Source organism: Petromyzon marinus, chromosome 49 (assembly GCF_048934315.1).
Source record: "Petromyzon marinus isolate PM22_M1 ecotype Great Lakes invasive population chromosome 49, UKy_Petmar_22M1.pri1.0, whole genome shotgun sequence".
Lineage (NCBI taxonomy): Eukaryota > Metazoa > Chordata > Hyperoartia > Petromyzontiformes > Petromyzontidae > Petromyzon > Petromyzon marinus.
This window is the reverse complement of record NC_133715.1, coordinates 7,495,950-7,518,831: the sequence shown is the minus strand read 5'-3', so window position 1 is coordinate 7,518,831 and position 22,882 is coordinate 7,495,950. Positions and strand designations below refer to the sequence as shown.

The following is a 22,882-nucleotide window of genomic DNA, read 5'->3' as shown; positions in this document are numbered from 1 at the left end:
CACACAGAGACACACAGACACACACAGAGACACACACACAGACACACACACAGAGACACACACACAGACACACACACAGACACACACACAGACAGACACACACACACACAGACACACAGACAGACAAACGCGCTCACACACAGACACACACAGACACACACAGAGACACACACAGACACACACAGAGACACACGCGCTCGCACACACAGAGACACACACAGACACACACAGAGACACACAGACACACAGACAGACACACACAGACACACAGACATACACACACAGACACACAGACAGACAAACGCGCTCACACACAGACACACACAGACACACACACACAGACACACACACAGACACACACAGACACACAGAAACACACACAGACACACACAGAGACACACGCGCTCGCACACACAGAGACACACACAGACACACACACACAGACACAGACAGACACACGCGCTCACACACACACACAGACACACACAGAGACACACAGACACACACAGAGACACACACACAGACACACACACAGAGACACACACACAGACACACACACAGACACACACACAGACAGACACACACACACAGACACACAGACAGACAAACGCGCTCACACACAGACACACACAGACACACACAGAGACACACACAGACACACACAGAGACACACGCGCTCGCACACACAGAGACACACACAGACACACACAGAGACACACAGACACACAGACAGACACACACAGACACACAGACACACACACAGAGACACACACACAGACACACACACAGACACGCACACAGACACACACACAGACACACACACAGACAAACGCGCTCACACACAGACACACACAGACACACACACAGACACACACGCGCTCACGCACACAGACGCAACATTCATCTCAGCGCTCGAATTCTTGACTCGTCTATGAAGCAGTCATTAATGGCACCCCCTGGGGAGCGCGGAGGGGTTGGAGGGGATGGAGGGGATGAGGAGGTGGTGGGAGGTGGAGGGGGGCCTGGGCACAAGGCGACACTCGACCCTGCGAGCCTCCGTGTTCGGTCTTGGGTGGTCTCAACTACTGGGGTTGGGGGATCACGGGAGGGAAGAGGGGGGGGGGGTAAGGAAGGAGGGGGGGTATTTGGGGGTTGTTTGCTGGGCGTCGCGAGTTAACTCCGCACGCGGAATCACAGCGCCCCCGTGTGGCGAGGGTCGAGAAGGCCGACAAGGAAGGGGAACGTGAACGCAGAGAGCGCATGAGCAGTCTAAACAGACAGACACTACCCTACCACTAACACTAACCACACTATCCTACCCCTAACACTAACCACACTAGCCCACCACTCTACCCTACCACTAACACTAACCACACTAGCCCACCACTCTACCACTAACACTAGCCACACTAGCCCACTACTCTACCCCTAACACTAACCACACTAGCCCACCACTCTACCCCTAACACTAACCACACTAGCCCACCACTCTACCCCTAACACTAACCACACTAGCCCACCACTCTACCCCTAACACTAACCACACTAGCCCACCACTCTACCCCTAACACTAACCACACTAGCTCACCACTCTACCCATAACACTAACCACACTAGCCCACCACTCTACCACTAACACTAACCATACTAGCCCACCACTCTACCCTACCCCTAACACTAACCACACTAGCCAACCACTCTACCCTACCACTAACACAAACCACACTAGCCCACCACTCTACTCCTAACACTAACCACACTAGCCCACCACTCTACCCTACCCCTAACACTAACCACACTAGCCCACCACTCTAACACTAACCACACAAGCCCACCACTCTAACACTAACCATACTAGCCCACCACTCTACATCTACCCCTAACACTAACCACACTAGCCCGCCACTCTACCACTAACACAAACCACACTAGCCCACCACTCTACCCTACCACTAACACAAACCACACTAGCCCACCACTCTACCACTAACACTAAACACACTAGCCCACCACTCTACCCTACCACTAACACTAACCACACTAGCCCACCACTCCACCCCTAACACAAACTAAACTAGCTGAAAAGGCACTAGCCCTCACACTAACTACACTGGCCAGCCAGACACTACCCTACCCTAACCTTTGCCAGATACACACCTTTACACGACCGCTAATCCGAACTAAACTATCCAATCAAACTGTCCCCTTCTGGCAGGATTATGGTGTGCGAGCGGAATTAACACAAAACAACTGAACGCATTCGTCAATAACAGTGTATGGCCTTAAAACAAAACTAGGTATAGAAGGCAACGTTTCGGGTAACGTCCCTTTTTCACAGCACATAAACTGAGACCCTGCCCCTCACCCCGAATATGTTGCCGTTTTTTTCTTGGATTTTCTGCATGCACAGTCACTTTAAGATGTTTTCTTGTTCATGTTTTTGTTTTTTGTTTGTTGCGGTTGCACCTGATTCAAGAGTCGAATGGCTCACAGGGGCTATACCAAATAAATGAAACTGAAACATTCACCAATAAACACCAAACCCTGCCCGTGAAGCACCACGTGGCGTGTGAGCTTGCGTGTGGATCGACAAGAGAGTCGTGGCCTCACGGCTCGTGGAGGTCGGGTTCCTGTATTGGGGGCCGTCCATAAATGACGTCACGCAATTTTAGAGGATTTTTGACCCCCCCCTCGTCACACAGCGTCACAAAAAGTCAGACCCCCCCCCTCAAATATGACGTCACAAAGCTCTGCCCCCCTCCCCCACAACAAAAACATATTTCCATTTTGAAAATTAAACATGCTTCAAATCGCTTTAAACTATTGTCATTGTAGTGCGTATTCAATGTGGCGCTGCACTCTGATGTTGTAGGAGAAAACATTTATTAACAAGTCTATTTAATTAAGTAGAACGCGTTGTCTATATTTATTCAAAGCTGCGCATTTTTACGTGACGTCACATTTCTCAACCCCCCCACCTCCCCGTCGTCACACATCGTCACAAATATCTGACCCCCCCCTCCCCCCGTAGGTGCGTGACGTCATTTATGGACGGCCACTTGGGACAGAGATCTTGCGTTACACAGGGGGCCGCAGTGGCGAGATGGGATTATATCTCGAGCCCTGACGCCTACATATTAGGAGCTTGCGTATTCTCCCCGTGGTCGCGTGGATTTTTCTCCGGGTCCACCGGTGGTTCCCTCCACATGTAGAATTGACATCACGCGTTTTTAGAGTGTTCGGTTGCTATAAATGTCCACGCGATAAGCCACTTCGTTGAGCTATCATTTGTGGCCAGGTCGCTTCTGAAAAGGAGCTATACAGCTCAGTGGGCCTTATCTGGTAAAAATTTTTTTTTTAAGTTTCGTTTCAGTGTGTATATGAGATCGACTCAGCCTTAAATGAGTACCTGGTGTGGTGTGTAAACATCGCCACTAGGGAGACAAAGGCGGCTGGGCGTGGTTCTGGCCACCCACCTCCTCGTGTACCGTGCAGGCCATCCATCATAGGTGCTTCTCGCTAACAGCACTTGCCCCAACAGCCTGTTCAGACCATACGGGGGATCTTTGTCTTTGTGCGTTCGCAAGGGGGCGCAGTAGAGCCCAGACTCAGGGCTGGGATGATTCGAGTCTCCATGGAGACGGGATTGTTTATTTTCGTCTCCTAGGTTACCACGTCCGCTCTCACTCCGAGCCACCGCCACCAACAACCTCCATCACTTCCTCCTTTCCCAATTGCCCCCACTGCTTGACAATGTTACGGCTCTATTAACCATGAATATTTAACCACCGAGAGTGAGAGAGAGAGAGGGAGAGAGACAAAAACATCAACTCTGGCTGGACTCCATCCGAGATCTGTGTCATCACGTTCGGAGAATCCATCGTTGGTACGGTTCTTCTAAGCTGCCACATCCACACTAACATGCGGCGTCATCGATTGAGCCGTTAACATTCTCCGCAACGTCGCCAGTTGTTTTTGTCGTGGAGCTTGTAGTTTTCCGACGAGCCAAGATCCACATTTATCCACGTTTCTGTTTGAACACTTGCATTGCGCGCGTCCCTGCTTTGTTGTTGATGCTGTGTCCAGTGTGTGTAGGAACTAAGAACCCATTGGTTATATCGAGAGAGTCCCTTGCCTGGAACATTTGGCCAGCATTGCTTCAAGCAAGTCTGACTGCTGATGAGTTGAATTAATGTCGAAACCGGTTTACGGTTTGCTTGCATTACACCAATCCCGCTGATAGGGTTCAATCTCAGAAGTCCACGAGACAGATGGGGATATAGACATCATACTGTATATATTATTTGCAAAAGAAAAGTGTTGTTGGCTGGCTGGTTGGCAAGACTTCATAATACTGTTTGGTTATTTCAGTAAAGTTACGTAGGAAAAAAACCCCTATATTTTTTCTATATTTTTATTTCTATATATTTTTTTCACCTACGTGACTTTACCGAAAGAACCAAAGAGTATGGATCCTTGTAGTCACGAAAACTTCAAATCTAGAAAGGACTTCATAATATTGTATGCAGTGGAGGGGACATGTATGGGAAGGAGGAGTGTGTTTATACAGTAGTGCTGTTCGCATTCTCCACAACACACGCTCAATGATTATTCTTGTGTTCTGTAGTCATCTCGTGATGGGGGTTTTGCTTTGTTGGTTATCGAGATCATACCTTGAAATAAAAGAGACTTCGATTCTCAAATGGGCCCTAATCCGTTTTTATTTCAATGTTTCAATCCATTGATCTGTTTTTTTTTGTTGGCATCATCAAAGTCTGTCTTTTTAAATATTGCTCATGTTTCAAATCAATGATTAATTTGTTTATTGGACGGGTAGCAGATTAAATATTTTTTTGTTTACTCGGAATACAGACTAGGATATTTTTTTATTTCTTTCTTTCTTTCAAAAAGCGCTCCACTAAACCTGCGCACCATCCGCCTATTCCTGATGTTGCCTTCAGTAGCTACCCTGGGTCATTCATGCTGTGATGTGCTTCCCAATAGCGTCCTCCCCGACAGATGTCTTCATTCGTTCATGCCAACTCGGAGCACGTGACCTTGGAGTCGTCTCGCTCGCATTCAACCAGAAGTTCCGCTGAGCAGCCTTCATGCGCGGCCTGATGAATCATCTGTAAACACCGCACGGAAACTTACACGGTAACGACACACCCGGTGCACGTGGGCGATGCTTTCCTGAAATGCGCAACGAATATAGAGGCGACGTAAATCGAAGCGATCCACAGGGTAGGTTGGAGGCGAAGGTTGAGGCACCGCCGTGGCAGATTTGCTTCTTTTTTTATTCTTCGTACGGCTGGCGGAAGCAATTGGAGTTTTAAAGTCGAGGTTAGCGATCCGTTCAACGTCTTCGGGTGAGCCGGAGTGTGAGTGGTCGCGATGCCCACCGGGAAATGGATCTCTCAGGGGCAAGGAGTTCGGTTCGTGGGGGCGATCGCCTTTGGTGGTGGCCACGGTCACAATTTGTGTTGCTCCTCTCGTGCCACTTGTTAAGTGGTCGCATCTTCCCTGGCCTTGTCCTCAAGCGGCCGAGGGATGATGATGATGATGACGGCATACGATTATTGCACGTGCGTTGAACTTCTTTCGCACCGTACGTAGCCAACCGTGCTAATCGGAGGTGCGGGATGATGATGATGACGACGACGACGACAATCGCTGTGCCCCTAAGGCTTGCCGGTGACCCCGTGATGGTCCTGTGGGGGACGGACATGCGGAGACACATCACCGTGACGGTGCCCCGCGGGGGGCTCGAGAGTCGCGGGAGCAGCCTGATCGCCCACAGCCCCGGCGTCAACGACCGCGGCGGCCGGACGAGCAGCAGCAACAGCGGCGGCAGCAGCAGGACGAGGAGGAGGTCGGCCACGGAGAGCCGCGTGGCCGAGGGCGAACGCGAGACGCGGGCCCCAGCGGCTGCCGGTGATGAGGCCGCCACGCACCTCGGTCGGGCCCACGCACCGGCCCAACAATTTGTCGCGACGTCGAATCTGCACAGGTGGGACCGCAGGGGCCCCCGGGGGGCTGCCGTGCCGTTGTTGCCCTGGAGACCGGGAGATCGATGATGATCGTCGATGTTCGATCGCCCTGTTGATAGCAGTCGTCGTGATTTTTGTTGTATCACTTAAGAGCGTGAGTGGGGCTGCCATCTTCCGCTCCGGACCTGCTACAAAGAGGTGACGACGACGATGATGATGATGATGACAATGATGATATACACGTGCATCGCCTTTGCCAATTCAGTGCTGGATGATTGCTATTTTTCATGAAGCGTGTCTGTTGTAATCTGTAATTTGGAGAAAGTTTGATGATGTCTCCCGGCGCCTTCAAAAAGAGATTCTTAGCTCAGTGCGCCTTTACTCGGGACTTAAACTTCTGGTTCTGGCTTCCGATGGCCAACATCGGAAGCCGGAAGTTGGAGGCGTCGCAGTTGGAGGCGCGCGGTGCTGGCTCTGCTGCACGTGGCCTCTAATCCAGCGCTGTACCCTGACTCGCCACGAGAAGGTGGTCGAGCAAAACACGTGGACTTCCACCTGTTCCGTCTGTATGGTACTGAGTGTTCCATCTGTATGGGATAGAGTGTTTCCCCCTCGCACGCGTGCGTTTCCCCCGGGCGCCTGCGGTTTCCTCTCCACATGTAGTGAGCACTCATTAATAGGCCGATAACACCTTCGCATAGCGAGGACGGCAGAGCTTGGGGAATTGTTGGCGCCGGCTCACCGCACGGCCGCCTTTCCTGCTTGTCTCCGAGTCGTCCTGATTCGTTGTCCCGCTCTGCAAAAGTGAGCGAATCCGCTGCGGCGGCAGCGGAATGGCCGGCGCGTTCCAAGTTGCAATGACCATACCTCACCACGCCGGTCGGCCGGGTCTCTTGGCCACACGCCCTCTTGGTGGCGTGCCGTGGCCGCTCGCTTCGCCCCCCGACGGTCCCTTGAGGGCCCTTCCGTGTTGGGGTGATCTTAGTCTTCGGTCTGCAGGGCCACACGAGAGGAGGAGGCGGCGGCGGCCTGCATCCAGCGCTGGTGGAGGTCTCACAATGGGCGGCTCCTCTTCCTCCGGCTCCGAGACGCCCTCCACCTCGCGGTGAGAAGAGCCCAACGCGATACGATCGGGCGCGGGGCAGGGAAGGGGGAGGGGAGGTTGACCATACTTCACCGTGTTGTTCAGCGCGGTCCAGCAACAAACGGGCGAACGGTTTCTGTTGTCACTCGCTTGTGTCGCGCCGCGGTCGGGAATCAGAAGCGTCGTGGGGGTCACGGAGAAAGGATATCTCTCAAGAGTCCGCGGTTGGACGGGGGGGGGGGGAGGTAAGGGGCTGTCCATAAATGACGTCACGCGATTTTGGACGATTTTTGACCCCCCCCCCTCGTCACACAGCGTCATAAAATGTTAGACCCCCCCTCAAATATGACGTCACAAAGCTATGCCCCCCCTCCCAAAACCATATTTCCATTTTGAAAATAAAACATGCTTCAAATCGCTATAAACTATTGTCATTGTAGTGCATATTTAATATGGCGCTGCACTCTGATGTTGTAGGAGAAAACATTTATTAAGAAATGTGACGTCACATCAAAATGCGCAACTTTAAATAAATATAGACAACACATTATACTTAATTAGACTTTTTAATAAATGTTTTCTCCTACAACATCAGAGCGCAGCGCCACATTAAATACGCACTACAATGACAATAGTATAAAGCGATTTGAAGCATGTTTTATTTTTTTTGGGGGGGGGCAGAGCTTTGTGACGTCATATTTGAGGGGGGTCTGACTTTTTGTGACGGCGTGTGACGAGGGAGGGGGTAAAAAATCGTCCAAAATCGCGTGACGTCATTTATGGACGGCCCCATACTGCACTGTAACATGATAACAAGTTTTGATTTAAAGCTTTCATGACTGCAGGGATTCATATTCTTGGTTCTTTCGGTAAAGTCACGTAGAAGGGAAACAATAAAATGATAAAAATATAAGACAATAAAATTCTCACGACGTTTCGACTGCAACACAAGCAATCATCATCAGGTGTGAAAACCACAGTAAGAAAATTTGAAAAAGTGGCAGGTTTTTTCAACGTTAGCACCACGGAGAGAGATTTGGCAGTTATTCAGATGGACGAGCTTTTGGAGTCCCTGACCCTCTGCTCACGATCATTAATGACCTGATGGTGAGCGGGCCCGGGTAAAACTACGTGGCCGGGAGTCAGAGCCATTCCCTGTACACCTTGGGGTGCGACAGGGATGTCCTCTGGCTCCCACATTATTTAACATCTATTTTGACCACGTAGTTCGTGAAGCCTTCAATAGCTGTACCGGGGGAATCTCCATTTGGTACAGATATAATGGGAGGCTGATCGATGCCCGGGTGCGGTCAAGGGATGGCTCCCTATTGCTCAACCACGTAATGTATGCCGATGATTTGGTAATAGCTGCTCATTCATAGGAGTTGGAGACGCTGAGACTGGAGCGTGCCACTAAGAGGTGGGGCCTTGCCATCAGCCCCACCAAAACTAAGCACCTGCCTGGGTATTTTGTACCATCGGACACTCCACCCCCACAACTCCCAATCGGTGATGGGGCAGTTGTGGAGAGAGTGGAGAGTTTCCCATACCTGGGCAGTGTGCTTATGACCGGCTCCAGTTTAACAGCAGAGGTCTCACTCCGAATCAGTCGAGCGGCAATATCTTTTCATCGGTTGCGTAACGCTGTGTGGAAGCTACGTGGTCTGTCGCTCCGCACTAAGCTTCAGGTCTTCCCGGCCACGGTCATTCCCTCCCTTCTCTACGCTTGCGAAACGTGGACCCCCTTAATGGAGCATCTTCGCCGGTTGGAAACATTTAGGCTGACCTGCCTACGATCCATCCTGGGTTTAACCAGGCTGGATTGTGTGAGGAGCTCACAAATCCTTGAAAGATCTGGGCAAGGTTCCATCGGTGAGCTCCTCCGGCAAGCAAGGCTGCGTTGGCTGGGTCATGTAGCCCGCATGCCCACCCACCGCATGCCGAAACAGCTTTGGTTCGGCCGGGTCGAGGGGGCTAAACGGGCACGGCACGGGCTACAGAAGAGATGGAGTGATGTGGTACAGGAGGACGTGGAGCTGAGTGGACTTGCCGATGACTGGTACCAGCGGTGTCAAGATCGGCCTCTGTGGAGGAGGCTCGTGAAGGACGCTACTGTTAAGCTGGAGGCAGTCGCCCTCCAACAACAACGGAGGGTGGAGGAGCGACGCTCACAACAACGAGCGGAGCGCCGGGTGGCTAAAGCACAGCAGGTTGGCACAGTAAGGGGCACAGGTGGTGCACCAGCCAGTCATCTCAGTCGTCTCAGTCAGTCGACCCGTGGCACCTGGGTCTGCCCCGTGACCTGCCAGCGGGCGTTCGACACTTCACGTGGCATCAAGGTGCACATGGCCTGGCACAAGCGTCGCGGTGACGTCACCGCCACTTAGTGGCGAATGGCGGTTGTGTGTGTACTGTGTGTATGTGCACTTTGTGTGCACTGTATATGTGTACTGTGTGTGTACTGTGTGTCTGTGTACTGTAAGTGTACTGTGTGTGTGTGCACTGGCCTTCATATGTGCTCACATCACTTGCCCTAACAGTCTGTTACAGGTTATACGGGGGATCTTTGCATGTGTGTGTATGTGCACACTGTGTGTACTGTGTGTACGTGCACAGTGTGTGTGTGCTGTGTGTGTACTGTGTATGTGCACAGTGTGTGTTTGTGTGCTGTGTGTGTACTCTGTATATGTGCACAGTGTGTGTGTGCTGTGTGTGTACTGTATGTGCAAAGTGTGTGTGTGTGCTGTGTGTGTACTCTGTATGTGCACAGTATGTGTGTGCTGTGTGTGTACTCTGTGTATGTGCACAGTGTGTGTGTGTGTGTACTATGTGTATGTGCACAGTGTGTGTGCTGTGTGTGTACTCTGTGTATGTGCACAGTGTGTGTGTGCTGTGTGTGTACTCTGTGTATGTGCACAGTGTGTGCTGTGTGTGTACTATGTGTATGTGCACAGTGTGTGTGTGCTGTGTGTGTACTCTGTGTATGTGCACAGTGTGTGTTGTGTGTGTACTCTGTGTATGTGCACAGTATGTGTGTGCTGTGTGTGTACTCTGTGTATGTGCACAGTGTGTGTGTGTGCTGTGTGTGTACTCTGTGTATGTGCACAGTGTGTGTGTGGACTGTGTGTGTACTATGTGTATGTGCACAGTGTGTGTGTGCTGTGTGTGTACTCTGTGTATGTGCACAGTGTGTGTGCTGTGTGTGTACTCTGTGTATGTGCACAGTGTGTGTGTGCTGTGTGTGTACTCTGTGTACGTGCACAGTGTGTGCTGTGTGTGTACTATGTGTATGTGCACAGTGTGTGTGTGCTGTGTGTGTACTCTGTGTACGTGCACAGTGTGTGCTGTGTGTGTACTATGTGTATGTGCACAGTGTGTGTGTGCTGTGTGCGTACTATGTGTATGTGCACAGTGTGTGTGTGTGCTGTGTGTGTACTCTGTGTATGTGCACAGTGTGTGTGCTGTGTGTGTACTATGTGTATGTGCACAGTGTGTGTGTGCTGTGTGTGTACTCTGTGTATGTGCACAGTGTGTGTGCTGTGTGTGTACTATGTGTATGTGCACAGTGTGTGTGTGCTGTGTGTGTACTCTGTGTATGTGCACAGTGTGTGTGTGCTGTGTGTACTATGTGTATGTGCACAGTGTGTGCTGTGTGTGTACTATGTGTATGTGCACAGTGTGTGCTGTGTGTGTACTCTGTGTATGTGCACAGTGTGTGTGTGCTGTGTGTGTACTATGTGTACATGCACAGTGTGTGTGTGTCCTGTGTGTATGTGCACAGTGTGTGTGCTGTGTGTGTACTCTGTGTATGTGCACAGTGTGTGCTGTGTGTGTACTATGTGTATGTGCACAGTGTGTGCTGTGTGTGTACTATGTGTATGTGCACAGTGTGTGTATGCTGTGTGTGTACTATGTGTATGTGCACAGTGTGTGTGTGCTGTGTGTGTACCCTGTGTATGTGCACAGTGTGTGTGCTGTGTGTGTACTCTGTGTATGTGCAGTGTGTGTGTGCTGTGTGTGTACTCTGTGTATGTGCACAGTGTGTGTGTGCTGTGTGTGTACTCTGTGTATATGCACAGTGTGTGCTGTGTGTGTACTATGTGTATGTGCACAGTGTGTGTGTTCTGTGTGTGTACTCTGTGTATGTGCACAGTGTGTGCTGTGTGTGTACTATGTGTATGTGCACAGTGTGTGTGTGCTGTGTGTGTACTCTGTGTATGTGCACAGTGTGTGCTGTGTGTGTACTCTGTGTATGTGCACAGTGTGTGTATGCTGTGTGTGTACTATGTGTATGTGCACAGTGTGTGTGTGCTGTGTGTGTACCCTGTGTATGTGCACAGTGTGTGTGCTGTGTGTGTACCCTGTGTATGTGCACAGTGTGTGTGCTGTGTGTGTCCTGTGTGTATGTGCACAGTGTGTGTGTGTGCTGTGTGTGTACTATGTGTATGTGCACAGTGTGTGTGTGTGCTGTGTATGTACTCTGTGTATGTGCACAGTGTGTGCTGTGTGTGCTGTGTGTGTACTATGTGTATGTGCACAGTGTGTGCTGTGTGTGTACTCTGTGTATGTGCACAGTGTGTGTGTGCTGTGTGTGTACTCTGTGTATGTGCACAGTGTGTGTGTGTGCTGTGTATGTACTCTGTGTATGTGCACAGTGTGTGCTGTGTGTGCTGTGTGTGTACTGTGTATGTGCACAGTGTGTGCTGTGTGTGTACTATGTGTATGTGCACAGTGTGTGCTGTGTGTGTACTCTGTGTATGTGCACAGTGTGTGTGTGCTGTGTGTGTACTGTGTATGTGCACAGTGTTTGCTGTGTGTGTACTATGTGTATGTGCACAGTGCGTGCTGTGTGTGTACTATGTGTATGTGCACAGTGTATGTGTGGACTGTGTGTGTACTCTGTGTATGTGCACAGTGTGTGCTGTGTGTGCTGTGTGTGTACTGTGTATGTGCACAGTGTGTGCTGTGTGTGTACTATGTGTATGTGCACAGTATGTGTGCTGTGTGTGTACTCTGTGTATGTGCACAGTGTGTGTGCTGTGTGTGTACTCTGTGTATGTGCACAGTGTGTGTGTGCTGTGTGTGTACTGTGTATGTGCACAGTGTGTGCTGTGTGTGTACTATGTGTATGTGCACAGTGTGTGCTGTGTGTGTACTCTGTGTATGTGCACAGTGTGTGTGTGGACTGTGTGTGTACTATGTGTATGTGCACAGTGTGTGTGTGGACTGTGTGTGTACCCTGTGTATGTGCACAGTGTGTGTGTGCTGTGTGTGTACTGTGTATGTGCACAGTGTGTGCTGTGTGTGTACTATGTGTATGTGCACAGTGTGTGTGTGGACTGTGTGTGTACTATGTGTATGTGCACAGTGTGTGTGTGGACTGTGTTCGCTACTCAGCTAGCTCCTTGTACGATTTCGCTTTGTGCGCCCTCTTTTTGGAAACGCATCTACCACCGCATAAAGCGAGGGGAAACCTATATTACTACTACTACGAATACACAACTGACACCAGTCGGGGCTTGTAACGTCCCGGGAAGAGGTACAGATTTCCCAGGGCAGCATCTGTTACCTCCTCCAAAGAGAGGACGATCCTGGGAAACCGGGGCCAGGCGACAACCCCATGAGAAAATGGGGTCGTAAAAAAGGTTCCAGTTGAATGATCGCCGCCCAATGCACTTCTCTGTCTGTATTGTCTACAAATGCAATGCGGTGTGGATCTACGCAGGAAAAATGTGGGGGGCGCCGCAGTGGCGAGATGTCAACTCCCTCGCCTGGTATGCCGGATAGTCGTGGGTTCGATCCCCACCCTGACGCCTGTATAGGTGGAGTCTGCGTGTCTCTCTCTCTCTCTCCCCGTGTGTCGCATGCATTTTTCTCCGGGTCCCCTGGTTTTCCCCTCCACATTTAGAATCAACATCACGCGTTTAGCGTATTTGGCTCCGGTTTCCTCCCACATGTGTAAAAAAAATAGTCCCTAATTGGCTGAAAACATCTTAATACATTGAGAATTGCAGAGCAATATTTTTTGCACCGGCTCATCGCCTGTCAGCCTTCCAGCCCGTGTGCGGTCTCTACTCAGCGACAGTGTGAGATGCAATTTACATGGGTGACGACGCTATATGAAGCCAAAATATATTTTTGTATTTTATTTACCAGGGCGGCTATTAGATTCGAACCGCGAGCCTCTGCAACGAGCGGCAGACGCGCTCCTACCCCTTGGTAGATGATGTGTGTGTATATATACAGCGTTGCTATCTCGAGGTTTTGTGGAAATTGAGCAGGCTTTGTACGAATGAACACTGCGCCATCGTCCGCTCTTTCATCTGATGCCATCGCCCACCCCACCCCAGGAGAAGTGCTTGACCTACGACCTCCTGAGGAGAGTGAGCCCCAAAGAGGCAGAGCTCCTGAGAGATCCCAGCATGCAGTGCCGCGTGCGTCTTCGGTGAGACGGCCTTCAAATTCCTTTATTTTAAACATCGCGGTTTGCCGAGCACCGCGGCCCAAACGCCACAACTACGAACAACACCGCGTTGAATGTTACGTGACAAGCGCATAGCACAGCAGGGTAGCACGACTCCCAGCATGCCTTGCGTGCGAGTCACGTGACCAGCGCATTGCACAGCAAGATGACGCGACACCCACCATGCTTTGCGTGTCGACGGCAGTGACGGCATTGATGTCGGTGTTGTCAACCCTATTGCAGGCTGGCGGGCGACCAATTTCCACCCCGAGTCGTCTTCAAGATCTTCAGCCGGCCCGGCGCGACGAGCAGCACTTACATGAGCGGCCGCCGCCTGATCCAGCCGGCCAGCCAGGTGACCGTGGGCAGAGCCGTCCCTTAAGGGTACGGCGAATCGGGGCTCCCGCCCCGGGCCCCGCACTTTGGGGAGTGTTATACTTCCGGTTTAGGTTGAAGGCGTCGGGGAAGGGGAGGGGGGTGGTGCCCACACTGTGGGATTGGCCCCCGCATCGCCCGCAATGGGCGGCTCTGACCGCGAGCTAAAGGCGCAGCCCTGCAATTCCCTCGTCACGCGGCTGCTGGTGGAAGCGCCTCCGCTAGAGGGAGCTCTACAAAGCCCTCCCCTCACCCCCGTTCTAGAGGGTACGTCGGCCTACACTTCAACAGCGGGCAGATGTCTCGGAAAAGGGTTGAGAGGACCCACGTTTTACCGCGCCAAAGTGCGTCCTGCCAATCGACTAACCGCGGTGTACCCATTGACGCTACTGTTGAATCTTGACTCAAAGCTTTGGGTCTTTTGGTAAAGTCACGTAGAACACATTTTTTTTTTTACAAAAACCTACGACGTTTCGATCGCAACACAAGCAATTGTCATCAGGAGAAATAAGTAATATTTAAAAATACTTTTTAAAAAAAACACGCTTTAATGAAATGTATGGTGCATGAGTAATGGCAGAACTCCACGACTCCAGGAAGTGGCCCCGAAGCTTGCCATAAGGCAAGGGACCGTGGTGATTTACAGCCAACGTTAGTTGAGCGTGGACAATTAGACCCAAGCCGAAACATAACATAAAAAAATATTGTTTTAAAATATGTTATTTTATTTTGAATGATAGAATATAGTATTGTCATAAGTATGACATAAGTATACCAAGTTTGCAGTCGATACCACATTGGGAAGTGGGTTAAAATTGAGTTACAAGATTTGAGGACAGTGAGTTAACTAAAAGCGTGTAAAGCGTGTACAGTGGTACCTCGGTATACGTGGTTAATTCGTTCCAGAAGGTAGGAGGACTTATATACCGAAGATGACGTCTACCAAACGAATGTTTCCCATAATAAATGAAGGGAAAGGAAATAATTCCGTGAGAAATTTGCATGTTCAGTTGCCAAAGACGGAGCGGGGTGGTGGGTGGGGCATTTAACTGCCGTGCCAGGAGGTGGCGTCGAACCGGCGACCTCTGGATCGCGAGTCCGGTTCGTTGACCCGTGCGTTGCGCGACTCTGCCGTTGTGCCGTGTTGACCGCGCAGTGCGTGAGCCACCTGGGTGAGACGGCTGCTCACAGCATCACGGCAGCGTCCCACGTGCACGCGGCTCGTCATCATCATTATTCGTGTGGCTGTGCGCGCGCGTCCAGGCGGGAGGTGGGGGGAGCAGTGGCGCAGCAGTTCGCTCGCTGCGCTGCGAACCAGGCCGCCCGAGTTTGATTCCTGCTCACGGCCGCGGCCAACACCAGTGATGATTACCGTTCGAGCCAGCCCCATATGGCCATCACTGATTCCCCATTCATTTTAATCCATTCACCATCATTCACTGTCAACAATTTCTCTTTCACAGAAGTCACGCATCACAGATTCGCCTCCCATTGCTTCCGCTCGTCTATTTTATTCACCTCCTCTCCACCATCACATTCGTATGTTGCACCGTTCTTAATCCTCCGCAAAGTGCATTTAAATTACGTGAAGGTAAGATAATAAATTAGTACAAGTGTAATGACAATAGAGCCTGCATGCGGCGCGAGGGGACTAGTGGCCACGGAAGTTAATGACAGGGAGGTCAGCCTACAGTGCGAATGCACTAGTGGCCACAGCTGGTAATGACAGGGGAGTCAGTTGTGAGTGAGAAGGGACTGGTGGCCACGGGAGGCAATGACAGGGGAGTCAGTTGTGAGTGTGAAGGGACGGGTGGCCACGGGAGGTAATGACAGGGGAGGCAGTTGTGAGTGAGAAGGGACTGGTGGCCACGGGAGGTAATGACAGGGGAGTCAGTTGTGAGTGCGAAGGGACTGGTGGCCACGGGAGGTAATGACAGGGGAGTCAGTTGTGAGTGAGAAGGGACTGGTGGCCACGGGAGGTAATGACAGGGGAGTCAGTTGTGAGTGAGAAGGGACTGGTGGCCACGGGAATGTTCGAGAAGGGAGCGTGGCCAGGCAACGGAAGAGGACAGTGGAGTCTGCCGGTGGAGCAAGCGTCCAGAGTCAGCGAGAATGATCGAGAAGGGGGGCGTGGCCTCGTGTCGGTATATAAGGGGGAGATGCGCGGGAGACTCGGGGCTGTTGCAGTGGGGGTCTCCGCCTGATGTCAAGTGAACGTGTCTTCAATAAAGTGCCATCTCAAGACAAGTGTGTCAAGTCGTCACTACACATGCCTGGTGCGGTGTGTAAAACATCGCCTGCTCGTGTCACCGTGTGCCGCCCGTTATCAAGTGTTTGCTTACAGCACTTGCCCCAACAGCCTGCTAAAGGCTATATGGGGTGGGGGGGGGGATCTATCTTTGTCTAGGCAGCCACGGACGCGTATCACATGATGGGCACCCGCAGCTTCTGCAAGCAGATCACGCTCGATGCTCAACTTCACGAGAGGGCGAGAGTTACGGGCGAGGTGGACGTCACCACTGGCAAGGACTACATGCAGGTGTGTGCGCGCGAGTTGTGGGGAGCGGCCACCTTTGTCTCCCTGGTGCCGGGGTGTAGGAAACATCGCCGCCAGTGACAATATCTGAACCGGTCCCATGCTTATACCTCGGTCGACTCGGCCTCAAATGAGTGCCTGTTGTAGTGTGGAACGTCCGCGTTGGGAAGACAAGGGCGTCCGGGCGTAGTGCTGGCCACCCACCCCCTCGTGTGCCGTGCTGGCCTTCATAGGTGCTCGCTAACAGCACTTGCCCCAACAGTCTGTTATGGCTATATGGGGGATCTTTGTCTTTGTTGGAAGCGGTGGCGTATTGGGTTAGCATGTCGCGTACCCAGCGAACCCGAGTTCGATTCGCGCTTATGGCCATCAGAAATCTGAAACTAACGAGTACCTCTTGCGGTGTGTAAACGTCAGTGCTGGGGGAGACAAAGGCGGCCGGGCACCACCCCAATTTAGGACCTCACCGAGTCTTTAGGCAGAAGAGGGCCCCCACTGAGGGGGAGCTCTAGAGTACCCCGATAGAGGACTCCCGCTCTTCCACTCTGGCCAGACGTCTTGAAACAGTTGTGCATGCCCACACTTTACCCCACCACACGTGACCTGTCGGGGGGAGGACGGGGGGGGGGGGGGGTCGATACAAGAAGCGTCGTCCCGTCCTTTCAACTCGCCGCGCCGGGAGAGCCGACGGAAGCGGCGGCGTCTGGATCGTCGCACCGCACCGCTCGCTCGCTCGCTCCACCTCGATGCGTGGCCCCCGCCTCGCTCCGCCCCCCCCTCCCTCCCCCCACAGTACGTGAGCTACCTGGATGAGACGGAAGCTCGCCTGGGAGGACGGGGCAACAGGTGGCGGACGCTGAGCCTGGCCGAGCTGCCCCGCGGTGACAAGGGGCGGCAGGTCGCGGCCGCCGCTCCCTCGCCGACACTCGCCCCCGTCGGGGATCGTCGCTACCACCGGGACGCTCGGCCGAGCGGCCGGTGAGGCACAGTGCGGTGCCGCGTGTAGATAGATGATGTGACGCGTGTTCGTGAAGATGGTCCGGGCGAAATGTGCGCAACCCGATAGTAAGAATAAAAACATTACAATTTAATAATTGTTAATAGTTCGTGGTTTGTTACTCGCACAGATGTTGTTCACACTCTCTCTCTCTTGAGAGAGAGAATTATTCAGAGATGTGGGAAACCAGACGAGCCAAAAGCCAGCCAGAGGTAATTCAAACGATTCGTCCAAGCTCTGCGATCCTATAATGCCGATACCTCGCAGACGTGGAACGTAGAAGTTGTGATCACTAATTAACAAACAAAAAAAAGGCCGGGAAGCGTCACAAAATCCATGCGTGCGCACGATTTTTCTTCCTTGTTGCTGCTTGCGTGCTCCCCAGGTTGTCCTCGGCTCCTCCGGAGGTGCCTCGACACGCGACGCTGGATGCCTCCTCCTCCTCGTCGTCGTCAAGGCGACGCTGGCGGTCCAGGCAGGCCCTGCTCCGTCTGGACCGCTTGCGCCGCGACTACGGCCTCGTGCCTCCTCCCTCCGCACGGGTGGGGACTCACGTGCCACCGCACAAGGGAGGACGATGATGATGCATTTCTACGTATTATAGTTGTTATATATGTGTAACTATATCATCAATTTGCCGCTGCCGTGAATACCCACCCCCCCCCCCCCCGCCGCCCCCCGTGTTGTGTGGTTCGCCCCAACTCACAGGGCGACGACGGAGGCGACGCCGGGATGGGCGATCGCGACCGGGAAGCCACCGTCCTCCCCAGCCTGAGGTCAGTGTTCGGCAGAGTTTGGCAGAACGGAACGTCCCCCGTCCCCCCCCCCCCAACCCCCCCCCTCCCCCCACTGCTCCTCCACCCTCGATTCTCTCTATCTCTCTCCACCCACGATTGTTGAGAAGCGGTGGAGGGGGGGTTGGGGCGGTGGGGGCTGCTCGTGCATCCGTCGCGCCGGAATCGTCTCGCGCCTTGCGTCCGTTGGTTCCGATCGTGCCGCCGATACATCGGCCGTGCTCGTTGCCAGTGCTGCGCAGTCGAATGTGCGAATGCCGCCTGGCTTTTTTACTTTCGTTTACATCACGATTGCCGAGCAAAAGGGGCCCAAAATGCCACGCGGCCAGCAACCAACGGCACGATTAAGGTCGGAATCGTTAAGACGCTAATTTGTTTCCTGAATCGAGCAAGGTTGTTGTAAGGAAAAGAAGCGTAGGAATCTGGAGCTCGGCTATTATATTATGCGAGTAGTAGATTACCGGTTATCGGTTCGATTACTCGACTAACCAGGCGACATCCAAATTTTTGGCAACGTCCCACCCACTTCTCCCTCTCTGTCTATGCGTGCCGCTGGACGGGAGGTGATGGGCGAGGCTTGTTAGGGCGGTAGGATGTGGTGGAAGCCGCGGGTTTTTTTATATTCAGGAGCCCTGAGCAGTCGGCCACAGAAAAGGCAATCGATTACAATGTTTAGTCCTAGCTCTCTCACCTGAATGTAACCACACGTCGAGACACTGGACGAGAAGTTAAGCTTTGAGATGTGATGCGGGGTGCTTTGAGACCCTGCGGCATTTAAATAAGCGTTCGAAATGAAGTCCTTGCCTCTGCTCTTGTCCACGCCGGCCTTTTATTAGTTGGTCATTTTATTTCCCAGCGACGAGCGTCCTGGCCGCGCGGACGCAACGGCGGACGAGCGTCGCCCGCGGGCGACCGCGGCGGAGTGCGGACGGTGGGCCGAGGAAGCGTGGGAGGAGGAGGCGGAGCTCCTGTTTGCCTGGGCGCGAGATCTCTCCCTCGAAAGCCTCGACTTCTCCGCCGACCAGGAGCTTGGCTGAGCCGCCGCTGGCGACGACGACAACAAAAAACCCGTGGAAGCGCGGCCACGCACGAGCGGTGTCCTTCCGCCAACAACGCGCAGCGACATTTGCACGGTTTGTTGTTATTGATTCAGTGATTTTGGACTAAACGGAGCTCCGTTTAGCACGATAAAACCTGCTGGGCAACCTGTCTTGCGAGGGGCAAGTGTTTTTTATGGGATTGTTATTACTGTCTTATACAGCGTTGTGCGATGCAGTTTTGCATAAACGCTCTCGATAATAAGGCCAAAACCGGTCCAGAATTTTCCTGCCAGATAAGGCTGATCCGGAAAGAGCCATCGGAGGATGGTGGCTACGCACGCCGGTTATCGAGCACTTGGAGGCGAGGGTTGGTGGATCGCATAAGCGCTGCGAAGCTCCGTTCCCGTGGGCGATCGATGAGGTGCCTTAAACCCCGGCTCGAGGAGAAGGCGGTACAGCAAAGCGTTGGCTCCACCCCTTTCATCTGTACGGGATAGAGTGTTGCCCCCTCACTCGTGTGGGTTTCCTCCCCGTGCTTTGCTTTTCTCCCACATTTAAAACTGATTAACTGCCTGGAAACATCTGAAGCTGTAGGGGACTGCAGAGCTTGGGCAATTGTTAGTGCCGGGTCCTTGTCCGGCTACTTTCCATCTCCAGGAAAAAAAAAAAACTAAACACGTTATTATCATATAAAAAAGGACAAATATGTGTGTTAATTTGGAGAAATTTATTTTCTGCCTGTCCATTATATATTTAAAACAAACTCCGTGTCCGATTGATAAGTAATTTTGGGTGTGGCCACAAAATGGATTGGCCATCATCCTTTCCGGGGGTCGATAAAGTTGGTACCGTTTTGTGGCGAAGTCAGCGGAGTATTTTCTTACGGCTGTGCCCAGCCCTGCCATAGGAATGGCTCGGCGCTGTAAACGGTAGACGATCGCTGCCAAGATCGCTCAGTTGAGCAAGAAATCTCTTGAAATGTCTCTGTACGGTTACATAACACGGTTTCACAGCGGTCGTCAACGAACTACTTTCTCGGGCTGAGCGGTGCGACCTGGTACGCAGAGTGATACAGTAACGCGGCGGCGTACCCTCAGTTATTTGTCCTGCCATCACACTGCGTGTGCATGGTACCACATCGTATCTCGCCAAACTTTATCGTCACATTATTTATGGGTAAATAGTTTATTTTAATTTTGCCAGCTAAGCCCCGCGGAGCTGTGTAGCTCTTTTTCAGAAGCGACCTGGCCACAAATGATCGCTCAAAGAAGTGGCCTATCATCACGTGGACATTTATAGCAGCAAATACTCTAAACGCGCGTTGTTGATTCTAAATGTGCAGGGAAAAAACCGGAGGACCCAGAGAAAAATCCATGCGACCACGGGGAGAGAGAGAGACACGAAAACTCCAAATATACAGCAGCAGGCGTCAGGGTCGGGATCGAACCCACAACCTTCCTGCATGCCAGGCGAGGTAGTTAACATCTCCTAGCCACAGCGGCGCTACCACATTACACGAGCAACGACTGTGAGATTCGTTCTCCGCTACTTTGGCGACCTCGGGTTTAACGGGGTCACTGCGCAGATGTTCCGCAGCGTGGAGCAATGCCCAACACCCCAGCCTGGCCACCATCCCCTCTCCTTCCCACGCAGTGAACGGCGTCACGCGTCCGTACATTTTATGTTATGATTATAATAAGCCAGGAATGTGTATCCCGCACGTGACGTCACTCAAGATGAGGCCCACACCCCCCCCGCGTGACATCACTCCACATGAGGCACCCCCCCGCGTGACGTCACTCCACATGAGGCCCACCCCCCCTCATTAATATTCATGAGTGGGAGAATTTTTACACGAACGAGGAAGGTCGAGCTGAATTAAATAATTTATTATGCAAAGTCGCTTCAAATATGATGTTTCTTTACAGAAAGTGACGGTGAAAAATAAATATACGCAGCACAGTGCTACATCCGTACGTGACGTCACTGCAAAAGAGGCCCCCCCCCCCCCCTTCATTAATATTCATGCCCGCGTGAAAATTTACGCTGAAGCACAAGAAGGTCGCGCACTCCACATGCCGCAAACCCCTTCCCCTCATTAATAATCATGAGTGGATGACGTCACTCCACGTGCCACACCCCTCCACAACCATTAGGGGGTGACGTCACTCCACATGCCGCACCCCTCCACAATAACCATTAGCGGGTGACGTCACTCCACATGGGGCAACCCCCCCTTATTAATAATCATGAGCTGAACAATTTTTCTATTTAATATTTCACATTTACTGCAATAGACACCCGTCCTTGGAAGGGCATTCAAGCTCGTTATAGTTAATTCTAGATTTGAAGTTTTCGCGACTGCAATGATCCATACTCTTTGGTTCTTTCGGTAAAGTCACGTGGGTAAAAATAAAAAAAAAGTTAATCAAATCACGACGATTCGGAGGCAACACCAAGCTTCCGTCATCAGGTGTAACTAGCACAGCAAAATTTCTGTAAAGAGAGCTGTTATATTCTTGGTTATTTCGGTAAAGTCACGTAGAAGGGAAACAATAAAATAATAAAAATATAAAAACAATACAATTCTCACGACGTTTCGACAGCAACACAAGCAATCATCATCGTGAGAATTGTATTGTTTTATGCTTTTTATTATTTTATTGTTTCCCTTCTACGCGACTTTACCTAAAGAACCAAGAATATGAATCCCTGCAGTCACGAAAGCTTCCAATCAAAATTTAGAGCTGTTATAGTTATCGACACGCTCCATTTAGTCCGATCGTGCCACCGAACATCGCCCCGTGTTTGGGGCGCCGTGGCGACATTCAGCGGCGGAAAGTCAAAAGCCAAAGTGATTCCCTGCTCAAATTGAGCACCGGTGCAGTGTTAATAATCTCTTGTTTATACACTTGGCCGACCAGTTCCCGAGCCCCTTCTACCCTAACCTTATCTTTCCAACCAGAGCACACAAAAGCATGCTATTGTGTTTTTCACCGTCGGGCAACTTTTGCCTACGTGTGTGTGTATATGCGAATTTCCGCACCTGCGATTGGCACGGTTGGATACCTACAATGCAAAAGAAGTTCAACATATATGGGGTCTTGATTTAAAGCTTTCGTGACTGCAGTGATTCATATTCTTGGTTCTTTCATTGAAGTCACGTTGAAGGGAAACAATAAAATAATAAAATATATATAAAACAATAAAATTATCACGATGATGACTGCTTGTGTTACAGTCGAAACGTCGTGATAATTTTATTGTTTTTTTATATATATGTTTTATTATTTTATTGTTTCCCTTCAACGTGACTTTACCTAAAGAACCAAGAATATATATGGGGTCGTCCATAAATGACGTCACGCACCTAGGGGTGGGGGTGTCAGACATTTGTGACGATGTGTGACGAGGGGGGGGGGGGTCAGAAATGTGACGGCACAGCAAAATGCGCAACTTTAAATATAGACAACACGTTCTACTTAATTAAATATACTTTTTAATAAATGTTTTCTCCTACAACATCAGAGTGCAGCGGCACATTAAATACGCACTATAATGACAGAGCTTTGTGACGTCATATTTGAGGGGGGGGTCTGACTT

The 22,882-nt window shown here is 51.5% G+C and overlaps 1 protein-coding gene across 4 annotated transcripts; it reads left to right on the top strand.

Annotated features, from left to right (window-relative positions):
• Window positions 1-3,646: 3,646 nt before the first annotated feature.
• C49HXorf58 (chromosome 49 CXorf58 homolog) lies at window positions 3,647-19,448 on the top strand. Of its 4 annotated transcripts, XM_032972687.2 has the most exons (11): window positions 3,647-3,886; window positions 5,005-5,157; window positions 5,687-6,010; window positions 6,990-7,095; window positions 13,425-13,519; window positions 13,781-13,892; window positions 16,320-16,451; window positions 17,242-17,426; window positions 17,831-17,987; window positions 18,154-18,221; window positions 19,096-19,448. In XM_032972687.2, the coding sequence occupies exons 3-11, from the start codon at window positions 5,706-5,708 to the stop codon at window positions 19,274-19,276; spliced, it is 1,341 nt and encodes a 446-aa protein (XP_032828578.2). In that variant the 5' UTR covers window positions 3,647-3,886; window positions 5,005-5,157; window positions 5,687-5,705; the 3' UTR covers window positions 19,277-19,448. The 4 variants fall into 4 exon arrangements, with proteins under 4 accessions (XP_032828578.2, XP_075930779.1, XP_075930777.1 ...); XM_076074664.1 differs by having other exon boundaries at window positions 5,020-6,010; XM_076074662.1 differs by having other exon boundaries at window positions 5,005-6,010.
• Window positions 19,449-22,882: the final 3,434 nt, after the last annotated feature.